The sequence below is a fragment of the Canis lupus genome, chromosome 34, assembly GCF_003254725.2.
Source record: "Canis lupus dingo isolate Sandy chromosome 34, ASM325472v2, whole genome shotgun sequence".
Lineage (NCBI taxonomy): Eukaryota > Metazoa > Chordata > Mammalia > Carnivora > Canidae > Canis > Canis lupus.
Window position 1 is genome coordinate 17,131,739 of NC_064276.1, and position 16,339 is coordinate 17,148,077.

The 16,339-nt window shown below is 53.3% G+C and overlaps 2 protein-coding genes across 11 annotated transcripts in view; one reads left to right on the forward strand and one right to left on the reverse strand.

Annotated features, from left to right (window-relative positions):
• The window catches only part of ECE2 (endothelin converting enzyme 2), a 32,958-nt gene that overhangs the window by 5,473 nt on the left and 11,146 nt on the right, over positions 1-16,339 (forward strand). For 3 of the 10 annotated variants that reach the window (XM_025451394.3, XM_025451398.3, XM_035710191.2), the window contains exons 1-7: positions 13,508-13,635; positions 13,876-13,962; positions 14,291-14,426; positions 14,632-14,847; positions 15,308-15,432; positions 15,518-15,664; positions 15,828-15,893. In XM_025451394.3, the coding sequence (XP_025307179.1) occupies positions 13,597-13,635; positions 13,876-13,962; positions 14,291-14,426; positions 14,632-14,847; positions 15,308-15,432; positions 15,518-15,664; positions 15,828-15,893 (816 nt within the window). In that variant the 5' untranslated portion in view covers positions 13,508-13,596. Of the gene's footprint in view, positions 1-487; positions 772-1,281; positions 1,759-12,844; positions 12,961-13,022; positions 13,203-13,505; positions 13,636-13,875; positions 13,963-14,290; positions 14,427-14,631; positions 14,848-15,307; positions 15,433-15,517; positions 15,665-15,827; positions 15,894-16,339 lie in introns of those variants that run through there. The other 7 variants (XM_025451397.3, XM_025451399.3, XM_049105672.1 and 4 more) reach the window with 6 other exon arrangements.
• CAMK2N2 (calcium/calmodulin dependent protein kinase II inhibitor 2) lies at positions 2,198-4,452 on the reverse strand. Its single transcript, XM_049105675.1, has 3 exons — positions 4,110-4,452; positions 3,163-3,235; positions 2,198-2,933 (listed from the first exon to the last, which is right to left on the reverse strand). Exons 1-2 carry the CDS (start codon positions 4,276-4,278, stop codon positions 3,165-3,167), a joined length of 240 nt encoding a protein of 79 aa, XP_048961632.1. The 5' UTR covers positions 4,279-4,452; the 3' UTR covers positions 2,198-2,933; positions 3,163-3,164.

Consider the following 16,339-nt stretch of genomic DNA (forward strand, 5'->3'; position numbering starts at 1 on the left):
TAATACTATTAACCAAATAATGATATGGTCCTAATGATGCGAATAGTAACCCCATTCTGAGTATGAGGAAACAGGCTCAGAGCTGAATGACTTGCCATGGCTGTATGACTAGACATATCAGAATCTAGATCTTAGAACTTGGAAGTTCAGAGTTCCTTCAGCTATTCCCCAGCTGTTTTAGTTTTTAAATTTAGTGTATCACATCCTGCATGTAGGCTAGGTATTACATCTTCATTTTTCTGAATAGGAAGTCTAAGTTCGCAGTATGTAAACAACTTGCCCTAATCTACACAGGAAGGAATGTTAGGATATGGGCCCGGGTCTGTAGGACTCTAAGGCTCATGCTCTTTTTTGCACACGCTGCTTGTCCCACAGTTTGGGAGGGTTTAGTTTAGGCTGAGAGCAAATGGGCCAAGGGTGGATGCATAATTGGGAGAAGTGAGAACCAAAGCTAACCTAACCCTTTTGCCACCCATCCCCACCTCAGGCTGTGGGAACAGCGCGCTGAGCTACGAGCTGTTCCTTGGGGGCTTCCCTGATGTCACCAGTGTGGACTACTCATCAGTAGTGGTGGCTGCTATGCAGGCTCGCTATGCCCACGTACCCACGCTGCGCTGGGAGACCATGGATGTACGGGCACTGGACTTCCCCAGTGGCTCCTTCGACGTGGTGCTGGAGAAGGGCACGCTGGATGCCCTGTTAGCTGGAGAACAGGACCCCTGGAATGTGTCTTCTGAAGGTGTCCACACCATGGATCAGGTGCTGAGTGAGGTGAGGGAGCAACAAAAAAGGAGGGCAGACCAAGAGGTGGGGAGAAGGGATTGGGGTTTTGGGAGATTGAAAGAACTCAGAAGCCAGAAGGAGCCAAGTGGTAGGTCACCTTTAGGACTGTGGTGACCTGAAGGAGAAGGTGGTTAAGCTGGGTCAAGATTATAGGGGGCAGGAGTGGCCAGGCTCACAGATGCTGATGATTGGCTATTGGGTTACCATAGGGAAGAATTAACAGCCAGCTTCCAGATAGGTTACACAGACTAGGAGAGTGAGCAGTTGACCAGAAAGCAGTGCCCCCTATACCTGACGACATGCCCATGCTCCTGGCTGGGTAGAAGATAGCCCTACCTCCATGGAATGACTAGGGACAGAGAGGAGGCTCACTCTTGCCATGAAGAGCCCTGAGCTACAGAATGTAGGGTGGTACCTGCAAGGGTATCTGGGACCATACTGACCTTTGAGAACCTGGAGATAGACTCCTCACCAGTGGCTTCTCTGTCTGCCTTGCAGGTGAGCCGGGTGCTGGTCCATGGAGGCCGGTTCATCTCATTGACCTCAGCTGCTCCCCACTTTCGGATCAGACACTATGCCCAAGCCCGATATGGCTGGTCCCTGAGGCATGCAACCTATGGCAGTGGTTTCCACTTCCATCTTTACATCATGCAGAAGGGCAAAGAGCTCACTGTGGCCCAGCTGGCCCTTGGGACCAAGATCCTTTCACCCCCTAGACCTCCCACCTCGCCCTGCTTCCTCCAGGACTCGGATCATGAGGACTTCCTCAGTGCCATTCAGCTGTGAGGCCAGAGGCATGTTTCTCCTGTCTTCCCTGCCTTTCTGCCCTGGGCTCTTCAAGTAGCTGAATTCCTGACTAAAGGCTTAGGGTTTGATTCAAGGTGCTCACAATCCCAGAGGCCTCGTGCCTAAGATAGAGCTGATGGAAGTGACTCCACAGGAAACAATACAGCCCAGGTCAAACTAGATCCCAAATCCCAGGTTTCTGGTTTCCTTCTTGGGTTCCTCAGTTTTTTTCCTAGTACTAAACCACCAGTGATCATCCCCTGGGGCAAAGCTTAGCATGACCCCTCCACATGCCAGCCAGACTTCAAGACCTGTATCCCTGGGTCCTGTTACTGACCCCCATTCAACCTGGATTTATTCACAGGAGGCTGCAGACTTTGAATCAAGATTGTGTTATGCTTCTAATCTCAGCTCCAACTCGAGCCTCTTATCCTGGTTAGATTATGTATTTACCCAAGGAAGCTACATTGTAATGTTCTCAGGCCAGGCTGGCCTACCTGTTTACTTGGCAACTTCTTCCTTGCCAGCAACATGCACCTGAGATTCCCAAGAATCTGCCCCCTCCCCAAAAGGGATTGGAGCCATTTTGGCCTGGCTCCTGAGCAGACCAAAACAGTGGTCACACACACACAGGGAGGTCTGTGTTTATTCACACACTCCTGGTACAGTGAGGATGGAGGAACATTTACAAAGGACACCCCTGGGTTGAAAACATCTCCAGGGCCACAGGTGTCATCCAAAGGTGCAGAGCAGTCCTCACTTGGGTTCCCAGGGGCAGGATGCAGGGGTCCAGAGTAAAATCAGCCCTGGGCCCTTGGAAGGTGATATCTTGAGAGGAGGGGTCTGCCAGAGTCGCCTGGGGTCAGGCCTGGGCAGACTGGCCATGTGGTTGGTTACCATGTTGGGGGCTTGTTCCATCTCAGACTCAACACCCATCCTATCTGCCAGGCGCAGAAGAGCGTGGCCGAGACTGGGCGGAGGGGGGAGGGCATGAACCATGAGGGGAGCCAGTAAACAAAGAGTCGGATATAAAAATACAAATGTGCTGAGGAAGTCCCTTAGAAAGAGGCTGAGGCTGGGGTCACGCCAGACAGGGGTGGGAGTGAGGGAGCGGCCTGGAGGGCTGGGCTCAGGTGGGTGGGAAGCTCATGCAAATACGCAGCCAAACATCCCTGGCTGCGCGCGCGGTTCGACACCGGCCGGCAGCCGGCTCTGCAGACCAGACCGGCCGGAGAGGGGCGGGGCAGGGGAGCCGTGCGGGAGGGGGCGGGTCGGGGGCTGAGAGCCGCGGGTCTCTGTGTCCGTTCCGGTGTGCGGGGTGGGGCTGCGGCCCGAGGTTCTAAAGTGCATGAGCGCGGCGGCGGGCTCCGGGCCGGTCCGCGCCGCCGCCACCGCCGCCGCCGTGGTGCTGAAGCGGACAGCTCCGGAGTGCCAGGCGGCGGCGGCAGCGACTCCAACCCGAAGGCGGCGCGGCCCTGCAGCCCCCGCCCGCGGGCGCCTGGGCCGGGGCGGGGGGCGCCGGCAGCCGCATAGCCGGCTCGCGCTCCTGGCCGCTGCGGGGCTGGGCCCGGAGCCCGCCGCCCGAGCCGGCGCGTCTACACTCCGGACGGCGGCTTCTCCCCCATCCCCTTCAGCACGTCGTCTATCCGGTCATCCTCGATCACCACTGCGCAGGGAGAAAGCGCGTCAGCCGCGCGGCCTCGGGGGGCAGCGGCGGCGAGAGCGGGCCCCGCGTCCTCGCGCCCCGAACAGCTACTTGCGGTGGCCCAGTGACGCCCCTCGGACGCCCGTGCCTCCGTGCCCTCCCCATCGGAATTCCAACGACTCGACCCTCCGCCGAGCCCAGCTCCCACAGGCCCTCCTCCCCTCCCGATGGAGGAACGCCCCCTCTTCCAACCAGCAGTTCAACCTCCCAGTCCAAACCCTCCCGCCACCTGAGCTCTCCTCCATCCGAGCTGATCATCCTTTTGCTCCTGGGAGCCCCTTCTTCGACAGACCCCCTTCTCCAACAGAATCTTCAGCTAGTGCAGCCCTCTGCCCACCCTCACCCTCTCGCCGCTTGAACCTCTCTCTTCCGATCCTGGCACCAACAGAGCCCCCTCCCCAAGCAAGCAACGAGGGCAACCGAATCCCCAGCCCCTCTGTCCTCTCTCCAGTCGGACGTCCCTTCCCACCCGAAGGTTCTTCCGAAGCATCCACCGACTCAGCCTTTGATCCTGAAGAAGCGGCCCGTCGCCCCACGTTCCCACTTCGGGCAGCCCCAAATGCCCCGGCCGGCCCCTCCCCCTTGCCCAGGTGTCAGGGCTCTACTTCCAGAGGTGGCGAGCATCGAATCCGGGGCACTGCGTTCCCGGGAGAGGGGAAGAGAGGGACACAAGACTGCAGCGGGGACACCCCCCCCCCCGAAACCCCGGCCGGCGAGCGGCTGGCTGCGCTGGTCTGCGGCAAGAGCTGCGGGCGCTTGGCGGGGAACGGCAGCCGGGGGGCGCCCGGCGAAGGGTTTCTGGGTCAAGCGGCGACTCCGGGCCCCGGCCGCATACCTCTCTTGGCTCGGCCGATCTGGCCCAGCTTAGGGGGTCGCTTGGCTTGGTTGCCCGCGAAGAAGGAGTTGGTGTCCTGCAGGCGGCAGCTGAAGGAGAGATCGGAGCCCTCGGGATCGGCGGCGAAGCGGCCCATCTTGTCCTCACTGTAGGGCAGGATCTCGGACATGGCGGGCGCGGGGTGGGCGCGGGACTGCGGCGGGGCGCGGGCGGCGGGCTAGCTGCCGGACCGGCCCTAGCTCAGCAGGGGAGCCGGCGGAAGGATGAAGTCATGCAGCATCCGGGGCTGCGGAGCCAAGCGGGGCCTCCTCCCCCGCGCCTCCGCCTCCCGGGCCGCTGGGCAGGCGGCGGCGGCGGCGGCGGAGGTGGTGACGGGGACCGGGCGGGGGCGGCGCGCGGGGGGCGGGGGTGGCGGCGGCGGCAGGAGCGGAATGACGATGAGCGCCCGACTGCCGCAGAGCGCGGCAGGCGGGGCGCGGGGGAGGTGGGGCGGGCATCGGCCGGGGGAGAGAGGCGGGGCGGGGGTGGGGGGAGCGGACCGGAGCGCGCCCTGCACTCCCCCGGGGGCCGGCAGCGTTCGTGGGAGGGTCCTGCCCGAGGCGGGAGTGGCGGCTGGACCGTGGTGCGGGCCAACGGGTGCAGGATCTGGCTGCGAGAGGCGGGCCTGGGGAGCGCGGGGCGGGAGGAGGGTCTGGCCGGGAGGCTCCCGGGGGCGAGGGAGGGGGACTGGCGACGGGAGAGGGGCGGGGCCGCAAGCCTGGCGTCTGGGCAGCATTCAAAAGAGGAGACCCCGGAAACGCGCCAGAGGGGAGGTCCCGTACGGGTCCGGTGTGCTCAACTGTGCGAACCCGCGGACGTGGGAATGGCTCAGGCGGTGGGTGGTGTCGCCGCCGTTGGCGCGTCTGTGTCGGATTGGTCTTCGGGTCTTACACTGTTTCTATGGAGCGTTTCTTCGCGCGTCTGCGTCTGGCTGCCTAGCCCTCAGTCTCTCTCTCGTGTGTATCTGTCCCTGCGCCCCGCGTCTCTTTGTGTCAGTCTACTTCTGCTTCTTAGAAGTGTCTCTGCCTTTCTGGATGGCTCCACGCCTGGACCCGCTCCCTACGCGTTACTGTTACCGTTTCCTGAGTCTGTGTATTTCGGTCTCTCCTAGGACGGATCTCGGTAACTGGGCCGACGCGCGCGCACCAGAGTAGACCCCCACCCCCGCTGCCGGCGCCGAAACCCGGGCGCCCGGGGGCCCCGCGTCCCGCAGTTCTCCCGGCCCCGGAGGCTCCCGAGGCTCCGAGGCTCCCGAGGCTCCCGAGGCTCCCGAGGCTCGGGCTGCGCGCGCCGTGTAGGAGGAATGAATGGCGGCGTCGCGGGGGGCGCCCTGGCCGCAGGTGACGCGGGGAAGCCCGGAGCGCCTGAGGACGCGGCGCGCGCCCGTGGGCATCCGGAGGTGCAAGAGGAGGGACGGAGGGTACGCCCGCCCGCGTTGCGGGGCCTCACGTGACCGTTCCCGCGGCCCCTACCGGGGAGCGCCCCCTTCCCTCCCCTACCCCCAGCTGGCCGTCAGCGGCAGCGTCACCTGCTTGCTTGCACGCAGGGGCTCTGGCGCAATCACTGGCCTTGGAGGTGGGGGGGGAGGTCCCACACTTGGCGTAGCTGACGACAGCAATGATGAGGACGATAATCCTCCCGTACATTGTGCATACCTGAGGCGAAGGGGTCTCCACTGTCCCTGAAGCGCTTTATCTCCTTCCCTCCAAATCACGCAGTTAGTGAAACTGCCTGGTGCTGCTGAGTCTCCATCCTCTAACAACTCCTCCCCGAGTGTTAGTCCCAGGGATGCGGAGGCTAACGCCGTGGGGGCTGCCCCCAGGGACCAGGACTGGCGGCGGGAGCGGTTCCACTTAACGTGGCCTTGAACGGAAGGCCCTATAATTATAGTTTTTATTTTTTTTAAGATTTATTTATTTATTCATGATAGACATAGAGAGAGAGAGGCAGAGACACAGGAGGAGGGAGAAGCAGGCTCCACGCCGGGAGCCCGACGCGGGACTCGATCCCGGGACTCCAGGATCACGCCCTGAGCCAAAGGCAGGCGCTGAACCACTGAGCCACCCAGGGATTCCCCCCTGCCCATTATTATAGTTTTTAAAAGTACATTCATTTTGGGGTGCCTGGCTGGCTCAGTCAGTGGGGTGTGCGACTCTTGATCTCAAGGTTATGGGTTCCAGCCCCATTTTGGGTGTAGCGATTACTTAAAAATAAAATGTTTTTTTTTTTTTTTTAGATTTTATTTATTTATCCACGAGAGACACACACACACAGAGAGGTAGAGACACAGGCAGAGGGAGAAGCAGGCTCCATGCAGGGAACCCGACGTGGGACTCGATCCTGGGTCTCCAGGATCATGCCCTGGGCTAAAGGCGGCGCTAAACCGCTGAGCCACCCGAGCTGCCCTTAAAAATAAAATCTTAAAAAAAATTCATTCACTTACTCTTGTAATATTTTAGGAAAATACAGAAAATCGCATGAAATCTTTGATAGATATCCTTCCACACTTTTCTGGTCATTTGCATGATGTACATACCTCTCTGAACCTCTATGTTCTAGTCTGAAGCATTAGAGACGATAGAACCTACATGAAGGACAGTTTTGTAGATGAAATTGTTGTCCTGATGTGAAGTGGGTTGACTCAGGAGGTAATGAGCTGCCCCTCACTAAAAGTGCTAAAGGAAAGGTGAGAATTCTTGACAAGGATGAGCTAAGCCCTGAGTGGGGAATAGAGATTGTTCTCTTTTCTACTCCCAGAGTGGAAAGGTTGAAGAAATGACCATTTAACTTGGAATCCATTTGGTGAGCTCCTTCTTAAATAATCTTATTCCTGTCCCTGCTGTGTGTGGTAGGTCATGATTAAAGCAAAAGACCTGGAGGATCCCTGGGTGGCTCAGCAGTTTGCTGCCTGCCTTCGGCCTGGGGCATGATCCTGGGGTCTTGGGATTGAGTCCAGCATCAGGCTCCCTGCATGGAGCCTGCTTCTTCTATCTGTGTCTCTGCCTTCTCTCTCTCTCTCTCTCTCTCTCTCTCTGTGTGTGTGTGTGTCTAATGGATAAGTAAATAAAATCTTTATTAAAAAATAAAGCAAAAGACCTAACTGCAAAATTGTAAAGGTACAGAATTATATAAGCTACATCTATGTTGTAAAAATGCAGTGTGGGGGGGGGGTCTTTAAGTTGTGATCCTCTACTTAAAATTCAGAAGTTCTGCATCACTGTCCATGAGATGAAAATTCATTTTTACAGATAAAATGAAATTAATTTTGTTTGGAGTTTTGTGACAGTGCATTGAATTTCTCAACTGAAAGTCTCTCAAAACCTAGTGGGCTTGATCCATACGTTCTAAACGGAATACCATGCTCTTTGACAGTTGAGTAATAGCACTTTTATTCAGGTGGAAACTTTAGGCCTGTGTAGTGGGTTGAATAGGGGCCCCCCTAAAAGTTCCACCTAAAAGTTGCTACCTGGAACCTCGGAATGTAACCTTATTTGGAAATAGGATCTTTGCAGATATAATTAGGTATTTTAATTTTTTCTTTACATTTATTTTGGCTATTGACTTTGAGATGTAATTACCTAAATTAAGAGGAGGTCATCCTAGATTAAAGTGGGTCTGAAATCCAGTCACTGATGTTTTTATAAGAGGACAGATGCACAAACACACACACACAGGGAAGAAGGCTATGTGAGGAAGGAGAGGAAGGGGAAGTAGGCGTTCCTACAAGCCAAGGAACACCAAGGATTGCTGGTAGCCTCAAGAAGCTGGAAGAGGTAAGGAAGGATTCTTTCCTAGAAACTTCCAGAGAGTACAGTCCTGCTGATACTCTGATTTTGGACTTTTCATCTTCAGAACTGTGAGAGCAAAAGCTTCTGTTGCTGTAAGCCACTCAGTTTGTGATGCTTTGTAACAGCAATCCTAGGAAACAAATGCAACCTGTTACAAATATTTTGGGGTCATCTTTTTACATCTCTTGCAATTATGTTTCTCCTTCCTTAAACTCTCTGGGGACCCTTTGCTCTCATCCTGTTGAAGAAAGGCCATACCAGGAGGGTATTTCTGGGACTCATTCTATTTAGCAGAGTCTGATAAATCACAAAAAGAATAAGGCCTATCTGGGGATCCCTGGGTGGCTCAGCGGTTTAGCGCCTGCCATTGGCTCAGGGCATGATCCTGGAGTCCCGGGATCAAGTCCTGCATTGGGCTCCCTGCATGGAGCCTGCTTCTCCCTCTTCCTGTGTCTCTGCCTCTCTCTGTGTGTCTCTCATGAATAAATAAATAAATAAAAATCTTAAAAAATTAAAAAAAAAAGAATCTCCAAAGCCTGTCAAAATGTCACCAAATAATGACTATAAAGTGTGATTTTGTATATGGGGGAAAAGTATGCACACACACTGATGCATACACACCTATACATACACACATATACATGTCCTGTTTAGGTATGTAAATGCTTATAAAAGAAAGATCTGGAGGGACACATACAAAACTGTTAATGGCTTTCTCTGAGGATGGTACTGGAATCCTGGAATGTGGAATTTTATCTTTTTATTCTATATACTTATGGAGTATATTACTTTTGCAATATATTTTTTTAACCTTTTAAAACCAGTGATATAGTCTATTTACCAAACATCACACTCTGGTCCCAGACAAATCACTTCACTTAGAAGAAATAATACTAGTTAAGAATGCTGTTTAGAATCAAATCAAGGATCTCTCTTCTACCTGATGTGTGACTTTGGGAATGTTGAAAAGCTTCCCTGTGTCTTACGTTCCTCATCTATAAAATAGGGACAATGATACTGCTAAACTATATCTTACTGGGTCATTGTAAGGATTAAGTAAATAACAGGTAAAGTGCTTAGGTAAAATGCAGGACAATAGAATTGTTATCTATATACAGGAAAGCACAAAGAAGAAATTAAAAGTAATTTCATCATTAGATATATTAACATTTTGTTGCTGACCTTCCAATCTCTTTTTAAAAATCTGTGCTTTTAACTTTTTTTTACTTCACAAAATGAGATTTCTTAAAAACCCTTTTACTCTTTCACTTAATTCTATATGGAGAACATTTCCCCAGAGTGTTAACTCTTCTTTTTCATCCTTTGTAAATGTTACATTGTTATCCTATTGTATGGATGCTTGATTTATTCATATGGATGCTTGATTTATTCAACAAGACCTCTACTCTTTTTTTTCTTAAGTCATCTACTCTGTGTTTAAAGATTGATTTATTTATTTTAGAGAGAGATACCTGGGGGAGGGGCAAAGGAGAGGGAGAGAATCCTTTTTTTTAAAGATTTTATTTATTTATCCATAGAGACACACATAGAGAGAGAGAGAGAGGCAGAGACACAGGCAGAGGGAGAAGCAGGATCCACACAGGGAGCCTGACATGGGACTCGATCCCAGGTCTCCAGGAACACACCCTGGGCTGCAGGCAGCGCCAAACTGCTGCGCCACCAGGGCTGCCCGAGGGAGAGAATCCTCTAGCAGACTTCCTACTGAGCCAGGAGCTTGAAGCAGGGCTCCATCCCAGGACCCTGAGATCATGACTCTGAAATCAAGAGTTGGTTGCTCGGGCAGCCCAGGTGGCTCAGTGGTTTAGTGCCTGCCTTCAGCCCAGGGGATGATCCCAGAGACCAGGGATCGAGTCCCACGTCAGGCTCCTGCTTCTCCCTCTGCCTGTGTCTCTGCCTCTCTCTCTCTCTCTCTCTCTCTCTCTCTCTGTGTGTCTTTCATGAATGGATGAATAAAATCTTAAAAAAAAAAAATTGGTCGTTTAACCCACTGAGCCACCCAGGTGCCCCTGTTGGTTATTAGAGACAGTGCTGTGAAGAGTAAATGTTGTAGGGGAAAAAATGGCCCCAATATTTTGTAGCTCCTCCAATCAAGTAAATTCTATTTCTCCCTCCCTGAATCTGGGCTTGAGCATCTGACTTGTTTTGCCCAATAGGGACATTAGCAAATGTGGGGCAGGCAGAGGCTTGAAAACCGTTTATGTTTGTCCCGTTTTTTTGTTTGTTTGTTTGTTTCTGGGAATCCTGAGGCCACCATATGAAGGAGCCTAGGCTAGCCTACTGGAGAAGGAGACACCACATAGAGACAGGACCCAGTCATCCCGACTGAGGCCCAAACCACTGAGCTACATCATTCAGCTCTTGCTGAGCTGACCTGGAATTGAAGAATCACCCAATCAACCTGCAGTGCATAAGAAATAATGAATGTTTGCTATTTTAATCCACAAAGTTTGAGGAGGTTAGTTCTTCAGCAAAAGCTAACTAATATATACATCCTATGGATAATGATTATTTCCTGGACCGATTTCCCAGAATTAGACTTTCTGGTTCAGAGGATATATACTTACACCTTTTGATTCATATTGCCAAAAAAGTGATATCAATTTGTAAGCCTGCAACAATGTAGAGAGTGCCCATATATCCCATCCTTGTCAACACTGGACATTAATGTATCTTGTTATCTTCATGGCTAAATTTACATGGCTTGGGCAGCCCGAGTGGCTCAGTGGTTTAGCGCCGCCTTCAGTCCAGGGCATGATTCTGGAGACCTGGGATCGAGTCCCACATCAGGCTCCCTGCATGGAGCCTGCTTCTCCCTCTGCCTGTGTCTCTGCCTCTCTCTCTCTCTCTCTCTCTCTCTCTCTGTCTCTCATGAATAAATAAATAAAATCTTTAAAAAATTTTTAAAAAAATAATAAATTTACATGGCTTGTAAATTTAGCAGGTAAACCGTTATCTATTCCCTCTCAATTCACGATCACTTTAGAGGGGGGAAAACCCAAAAGAAAGAAATTATTCCTATAGGAAAAGAAGAGCAGAAAAAGATAGAGAAAAAATAATAGAATGAGAGAGGAAAAAAGAGGCAAAGATGATAAACACAGAGGAAAGAAAATGGAATTATAAAATAGAGCAAATTCCAAGTCTCTCATGCTAGGGTATTTAACATGTGGTTAGGAATAGTTATGAGCCTAATAAATGATTTGAATCAGGAAAGAGAATGGATAGAAAGGAAATATGCATTTAGGCCAAGCCTAGTGAAACTGAGAACACCATAAAACTAGGTACCAGGCTCTCTCCTATGTGGCTGCATGTAATTATCACAGCAACTCTCCAAGACACTGGTGATTGTTCCCATTTTACAGATGAAGAAAATTAAGGGTCTGAGCTTTCAAGTAACTTGGTAAAGATCATACAGCTGATCAAGAATTGAGCCCAGATTTCAGTCCAAGTCTGTCTGGCTTGAGAACTGATGTTCTCCCCTCACTGTTCCAGAGAAAATGTGCCAGAAGACTAGCAACTAATGTTGGGAGGAAGTATATCCTCCTTTTGATTCATGTTGACAAAGTTCTCTCCAGAAAGCAGTCAGACTGCCTGGATTTGAATCCCAGCTCGGCTACTTACTAGCCATGTGACTCTTAGCCTCTCTAAGCCTCAGTTTCCTCATCTGTAAAAAAACTTCATACCATGAGATGTAAAGCACTTAGACAGTGGCTGGCATATGCTAGAGTGCTATAAGCTTGCTATTTTCCTTATGTCAAGGAGCCATAAGGACTATTTCTAATGCACCTGTTGTCAGGAAGTCCTTACATAGTAGGACTATGGTACACTCGCACGGTCATGCCGTGGTGGAATTTCCCATGGGCCAAGACTGCCCCTGCTGCCACATCTCCTTTCATCCACTCCTGGGGGTGATAAGGGACAAGGGGAAGAGGTAAGTGCTGTGATGCCACACTGTCATCAGAGTGAACACGAACAGCTCCAGAAACTTGTTCCAAGTAGATATCCCAGTATGACCCCAGTATGGCTGAATGTGAAAACTTCTTGCTCAGGGAACCCCTAACTGACCTAGAACCCATCTACCTGGAGGAAATAGAACAGCCCCTTACAATTCTCATTTCTATCTACAGGATTTTAACAATAACACAAAAATAGCAGCTCACACATTGAGTGCCCTTTATGTGTCAGACACTGTCCTTTGACAAGGGTGGTATTCTTACTTAAATTTTACAAGTGAGGACATTGAGTTTGAATCCAGAATTCATCCTACCTATAACACTGTACTGTCTCCTATTTGAGAACATGTAATTGGTGTGTGTGTGTGTGTGTGTGTGTAATTGCCAAATAAAACATTCTCAACCTGATTGATTCATTATCCACCCTTTCTCAACCACAAGAGCAGCCCATGTTAGAATCTCATGCAGCAGGCTGAGGACTGGGGTGAGTGCTGAGAAATGGATTATGGATTTGCCACCATTCTGAGCCTTCTCAGGTCAAATTCATGTAGTCGGTTGGGGAAGAAGGAGGTGGATCAGGCACTTTTTTAAAAACTGTGGCAACAAACACTAGGCTCTCTTCAGTGCAGCAGACTGCAACACCACCAGGCCTGATTAAGGAATGACAATATGGAAGGCAGATGGCAGATGCATAGATGCCACGCTATTGCCTTTCAGTTAAATATTGCTTGGGTTTTTTTTTTTTTTTCTTGTAAACCTCCCAAATAAAATGCTTTGCTTTCCTCAAGTTAGAAGTGTTAACACGTCTTTTCTTTAAATATCTGTGCATGGCTGTTTTTTTCCCTGCCAATTTGTCACCATCTGTAACCCTCCTTTTGTGAGATGATCTGATGACAACAATTATCTTGAGGAGTAAAAGTGCAATCTTGAAGCAACATGTAAGAGTAGAGTCAGAGTGTGGGTTACGCGTGTGCTGTACATGTGTGCCGTGTGAGTACAGCAGGACAGTGTAGTGTGTGTCGGCTCTGGGTGCCTTGTAGAGGTGTATACATGGTGAGTGTGCAGTGCGTACACTGTGCATGTGTGTCTTGGGGGGGTGGGGAACCATGTGTTGGGCTGAGTGCCTGCCTGTGCACTTTGGGTCTGCGTGCTCTCTGGGTAGATTCCGTGTGGACGCCCTGTGTGTGGGTCGCCCCCGGTTGCTGCTCTGCATGTGCTGGCTGAAGAGGTGCTGAAGAGGTGCTGTGTGAACTGCTGGGGGCAGATGCTCCTCCGGAGAGCGTAATTTCCTAAAGGTGCTTAAAGGGGGTGGGGAGGGCCTGCAACTTGGGGAACTGGGCCAAGAAATAGCACCAGGGGTTGGGCCTGGTTCAAAGGCATGGAAAGGACGGGTGGCTTGCAAGAGGGTGTTCCCGGGAGCCGGGCAGGCTGATCCCGAAGGGCAGGGGGGTCCCGGCGCGGGCGCAGGGCGGGCGGCGGGCGGCGGGCGGCGGCAGGAGCGCTCCTCCCCGCGCCTTCCCCCCAGCCCGGGCGCGGCGCCGCGGCCGGAGGGGGCCGGGCCGGCGGGGGCGGCGGCGATGGCGGGCGGCGGCGGGGCCGGGCCGGGGGCTGGGGCGGGGGGCTGAGGCCGCGGCCTGGGCGAGGGCCGGCCGCCGGGAGCCCCAGGGTGCCGCGCGCCCCTACTCCACCATGAACGTCGCGCTGCAGGAGCTGGGCGGCGGCGGCAACGTGAGTAGGGGCCGCGGCTCGCGGAGAGGACCGGGCGGAGGGGCTGAGGCCGAGGGGCCGAGAAGGGCCCGCGAGCCGGAGGGGGCGCGGGTCGGAGGGGCCCAGGCCGCGGGGGCCGGCCGGAGAGAGGGGTCCTCCCCGCAGACAGGAGGGGCCCGGCCCGGCCAGGGGCACGGGGCAGGGCCGCGGGCAGAGGGCCCTCGCGGCCTGACCCCGCGGGCGCCCCCGACTGTCTGGCAGATGGTGGAGTACGAGCGGACCACGCTGCGGGAGGAAGACGCACCTGAGACCCCCGTAGAGGGCGGGGCCTCCCCGGACGCCGTGGAGGTGGGCAAGGGGCTCCCCGTTTCTCAAGGCCCCAGCCCTGCCGTGCCGCCGGCAGACCCGGGAGCTCTGGGCTGCCCCAGAGGGTCCCCTGCCCCCAGCTCGGCTTCGTCTCTGGCCTCCGCGCTGGAACTCTGCTGAGGCCATCGGAAGCCATGACGCTGCACTAAGCAGGCTCAGGGCTTGACTCAGGCTGCCTCCTTGCCCCTGTGCTCAAAGTTAAGCCCTTCAGCGTCTTTGCTCCATGGCTTTGGAAATCCTTTGGGAGGACTTCTGTGATGGTGGATCCCCCCGGCAGCTTGCTAGCTCGCTGTCACCTTGTGTTCCCTAGGTGGGATTCCGGAAGAGGACAAGAGACTTCTTGGGCTCCCACACCCAACTGGAGCTGGTCTTAGCCGCTGTCTCTCTACTGCTGGCTGCACTGCTACTGGGCTGCTTGGTGGCTCTGGGGGTCCAGTACCACGGGGGTAGGTAGCACCAGTCCTCCAAGCCGTGGGGGCTCTGGGGGCTCCAGGGCCACTAAGATTTTCTCTGGTTTGGCCAGTCTTCCCCCCAGCTTTTCTCTCTCCTCCCAATCTTCTTATTGTCATGGCCCTTCCCAAAGCATTTGCTTCTCTCAGACCCAATGACAGCCTCCCAACCCCACCCCCCACTCCGTGTCCCCTGCCACAGACCCATCCCACAACACCTGCCTCACAGAGGCCTGCATTCGAGTAGCTGGAAAGATTCTGGAGTCCCTGGACCGCGGGGTGAGTCCCTGTGAGGACTTTTACCAGTTTTCCTGTGGTGGCTGGATTCAGAGAAATCCTCTGCCCGATGGGCGTTCTCGTTGGAACACCTTCAACAGCCTCTGGGACCAAAACCAGGCCATACTGAAGCACCTGCTTGGTGAGTGGGGCTGTCAGGGAGGCATTGTGCCAAGTCAATGTCATGCCTGGAACAGGGCTTTGCATTTAGATCTTCAGTAAATATCCACGACTGAATGAACAAGTGGATGACCACAAACACTCCTGGGGCAGGCGATGCAGAGAGCAGGGGGATCCTGAGAGGTGGAGATGGGTTCGAGGGGACAGACTTCTGAGTATATAATGAAGGGACTCCACTCTGCACTCTGCTTGGATCACTGTTGAGGTGTTGTGGGCCTGAGGGAGTCTGTAGTGCTTAGAGATCTTTGAGGGTTTCCATGGACAGGGGAGAGGAAGTCATTCTTTGTTGTTCAGATGATCTTCCTGGGTCTACATTAGGAGGACTGCCCCGTAGCAGGGCAAGGAGAGGGACCAAGCGAAGGCCCAGGACCCCTTTTGGCAGTTAGCATAGTTACCAACTGGACCTGTGTTCTACCCCACAGAAAACACCACCTTCAACTCTACCAGTGAAGCTGAGCGGAAGACACAGCGTTTCTACCTCTCCTGCCTGCAGGTGGAGCGTATCGAGGAACTGGGAGCCCAGCCACTGCGAGACCTCATTGACAAGGTAGGACCCCTGGGGGAGGTCAGGATAGGTCTTGGGAGAGGATGTGGCCCCTGTTGCCATAGTTTCCACTATGGTCTCTACTCAGATTGGTGGTTGGAACATTACCGGACCCTGGGACCAGGACAACTTCATGGAAGTGCTGAAGGCAGTAGCAGGGACCTACAGAGCTACTCCCTTCTTCACTGTCTATGTCAGTGCCGACTCTAAGAGCTCTAACAGCAATGTTATCCAGGTACCAGTTTGGAGAAGGGTTGGGAGGGACTTATTGACCATTTGCTGAGCCCAGACTCTCCTCCCCTATGACAGGCAGGCTGGGGTGGCTCCAGCCACCACCCCTGTCCGAAAGTCCAAGTGTGTGTTGGGGGAAGGCTCACTTCCTTGACTTGCTATTGCAGGTGGACCAATCTGGGCTCTTTCTCCCCTCTCGAGACTACTACCTAAACAGGACCGCCAATGAAAAAGTAAGGAGCATTCTCAGAACACCCAACCCCACCTCTCTGTTGGGCTGTGCTGATACTTGTTTACTTTTCCCTTTGCCCAGGGTCATTGTGGGGAAGGTGAGCCTGTCCTGTCACCTAGTGAGCCAACTGCCCTTCCTTCCTTCCTTCCTTCCTTCCTTCCTTCCTTCCTTCCTTCCTTCCTTCCTTCTTTCTTCCTTCACTCTTCCCTCCTTTCCTTCCCCCCTCCCTTCCAGCTTTCTTTCTCTCCCTCCTTTGTTTCTCTCTCTCCTTTCTTTCTTTCCTTATATTCCCTCTTCCCTTCTTTCATTCCTTGCCCTTATTCTTCTAGGACAACATTTTATAGGCGCCTATTGTGTGCCATGTGCAATGGGGGAATTCTGAGATGTACCTTCAGAACCACTGCCACACAGAGCTTTCAGTGTAGATGGGTTCATGGACCAAGATAG

Coding starts and splice junctions, on each gene's coding strand:
- CAMK2N2 (XM_049105675.1), bottom strand. CDS start 4,278: ATGTCCGAGATCCTGCCCTACAGTGAGGACAAGATGGGCCGCTTCGCC. Junction 3,236..4,109: donor GATCGGCCGAGCCAAGAGAG/GTATGCGGCCGG, acceptor CTCCCTGCGCAG/TGGTGATCGAGGATGACCGG.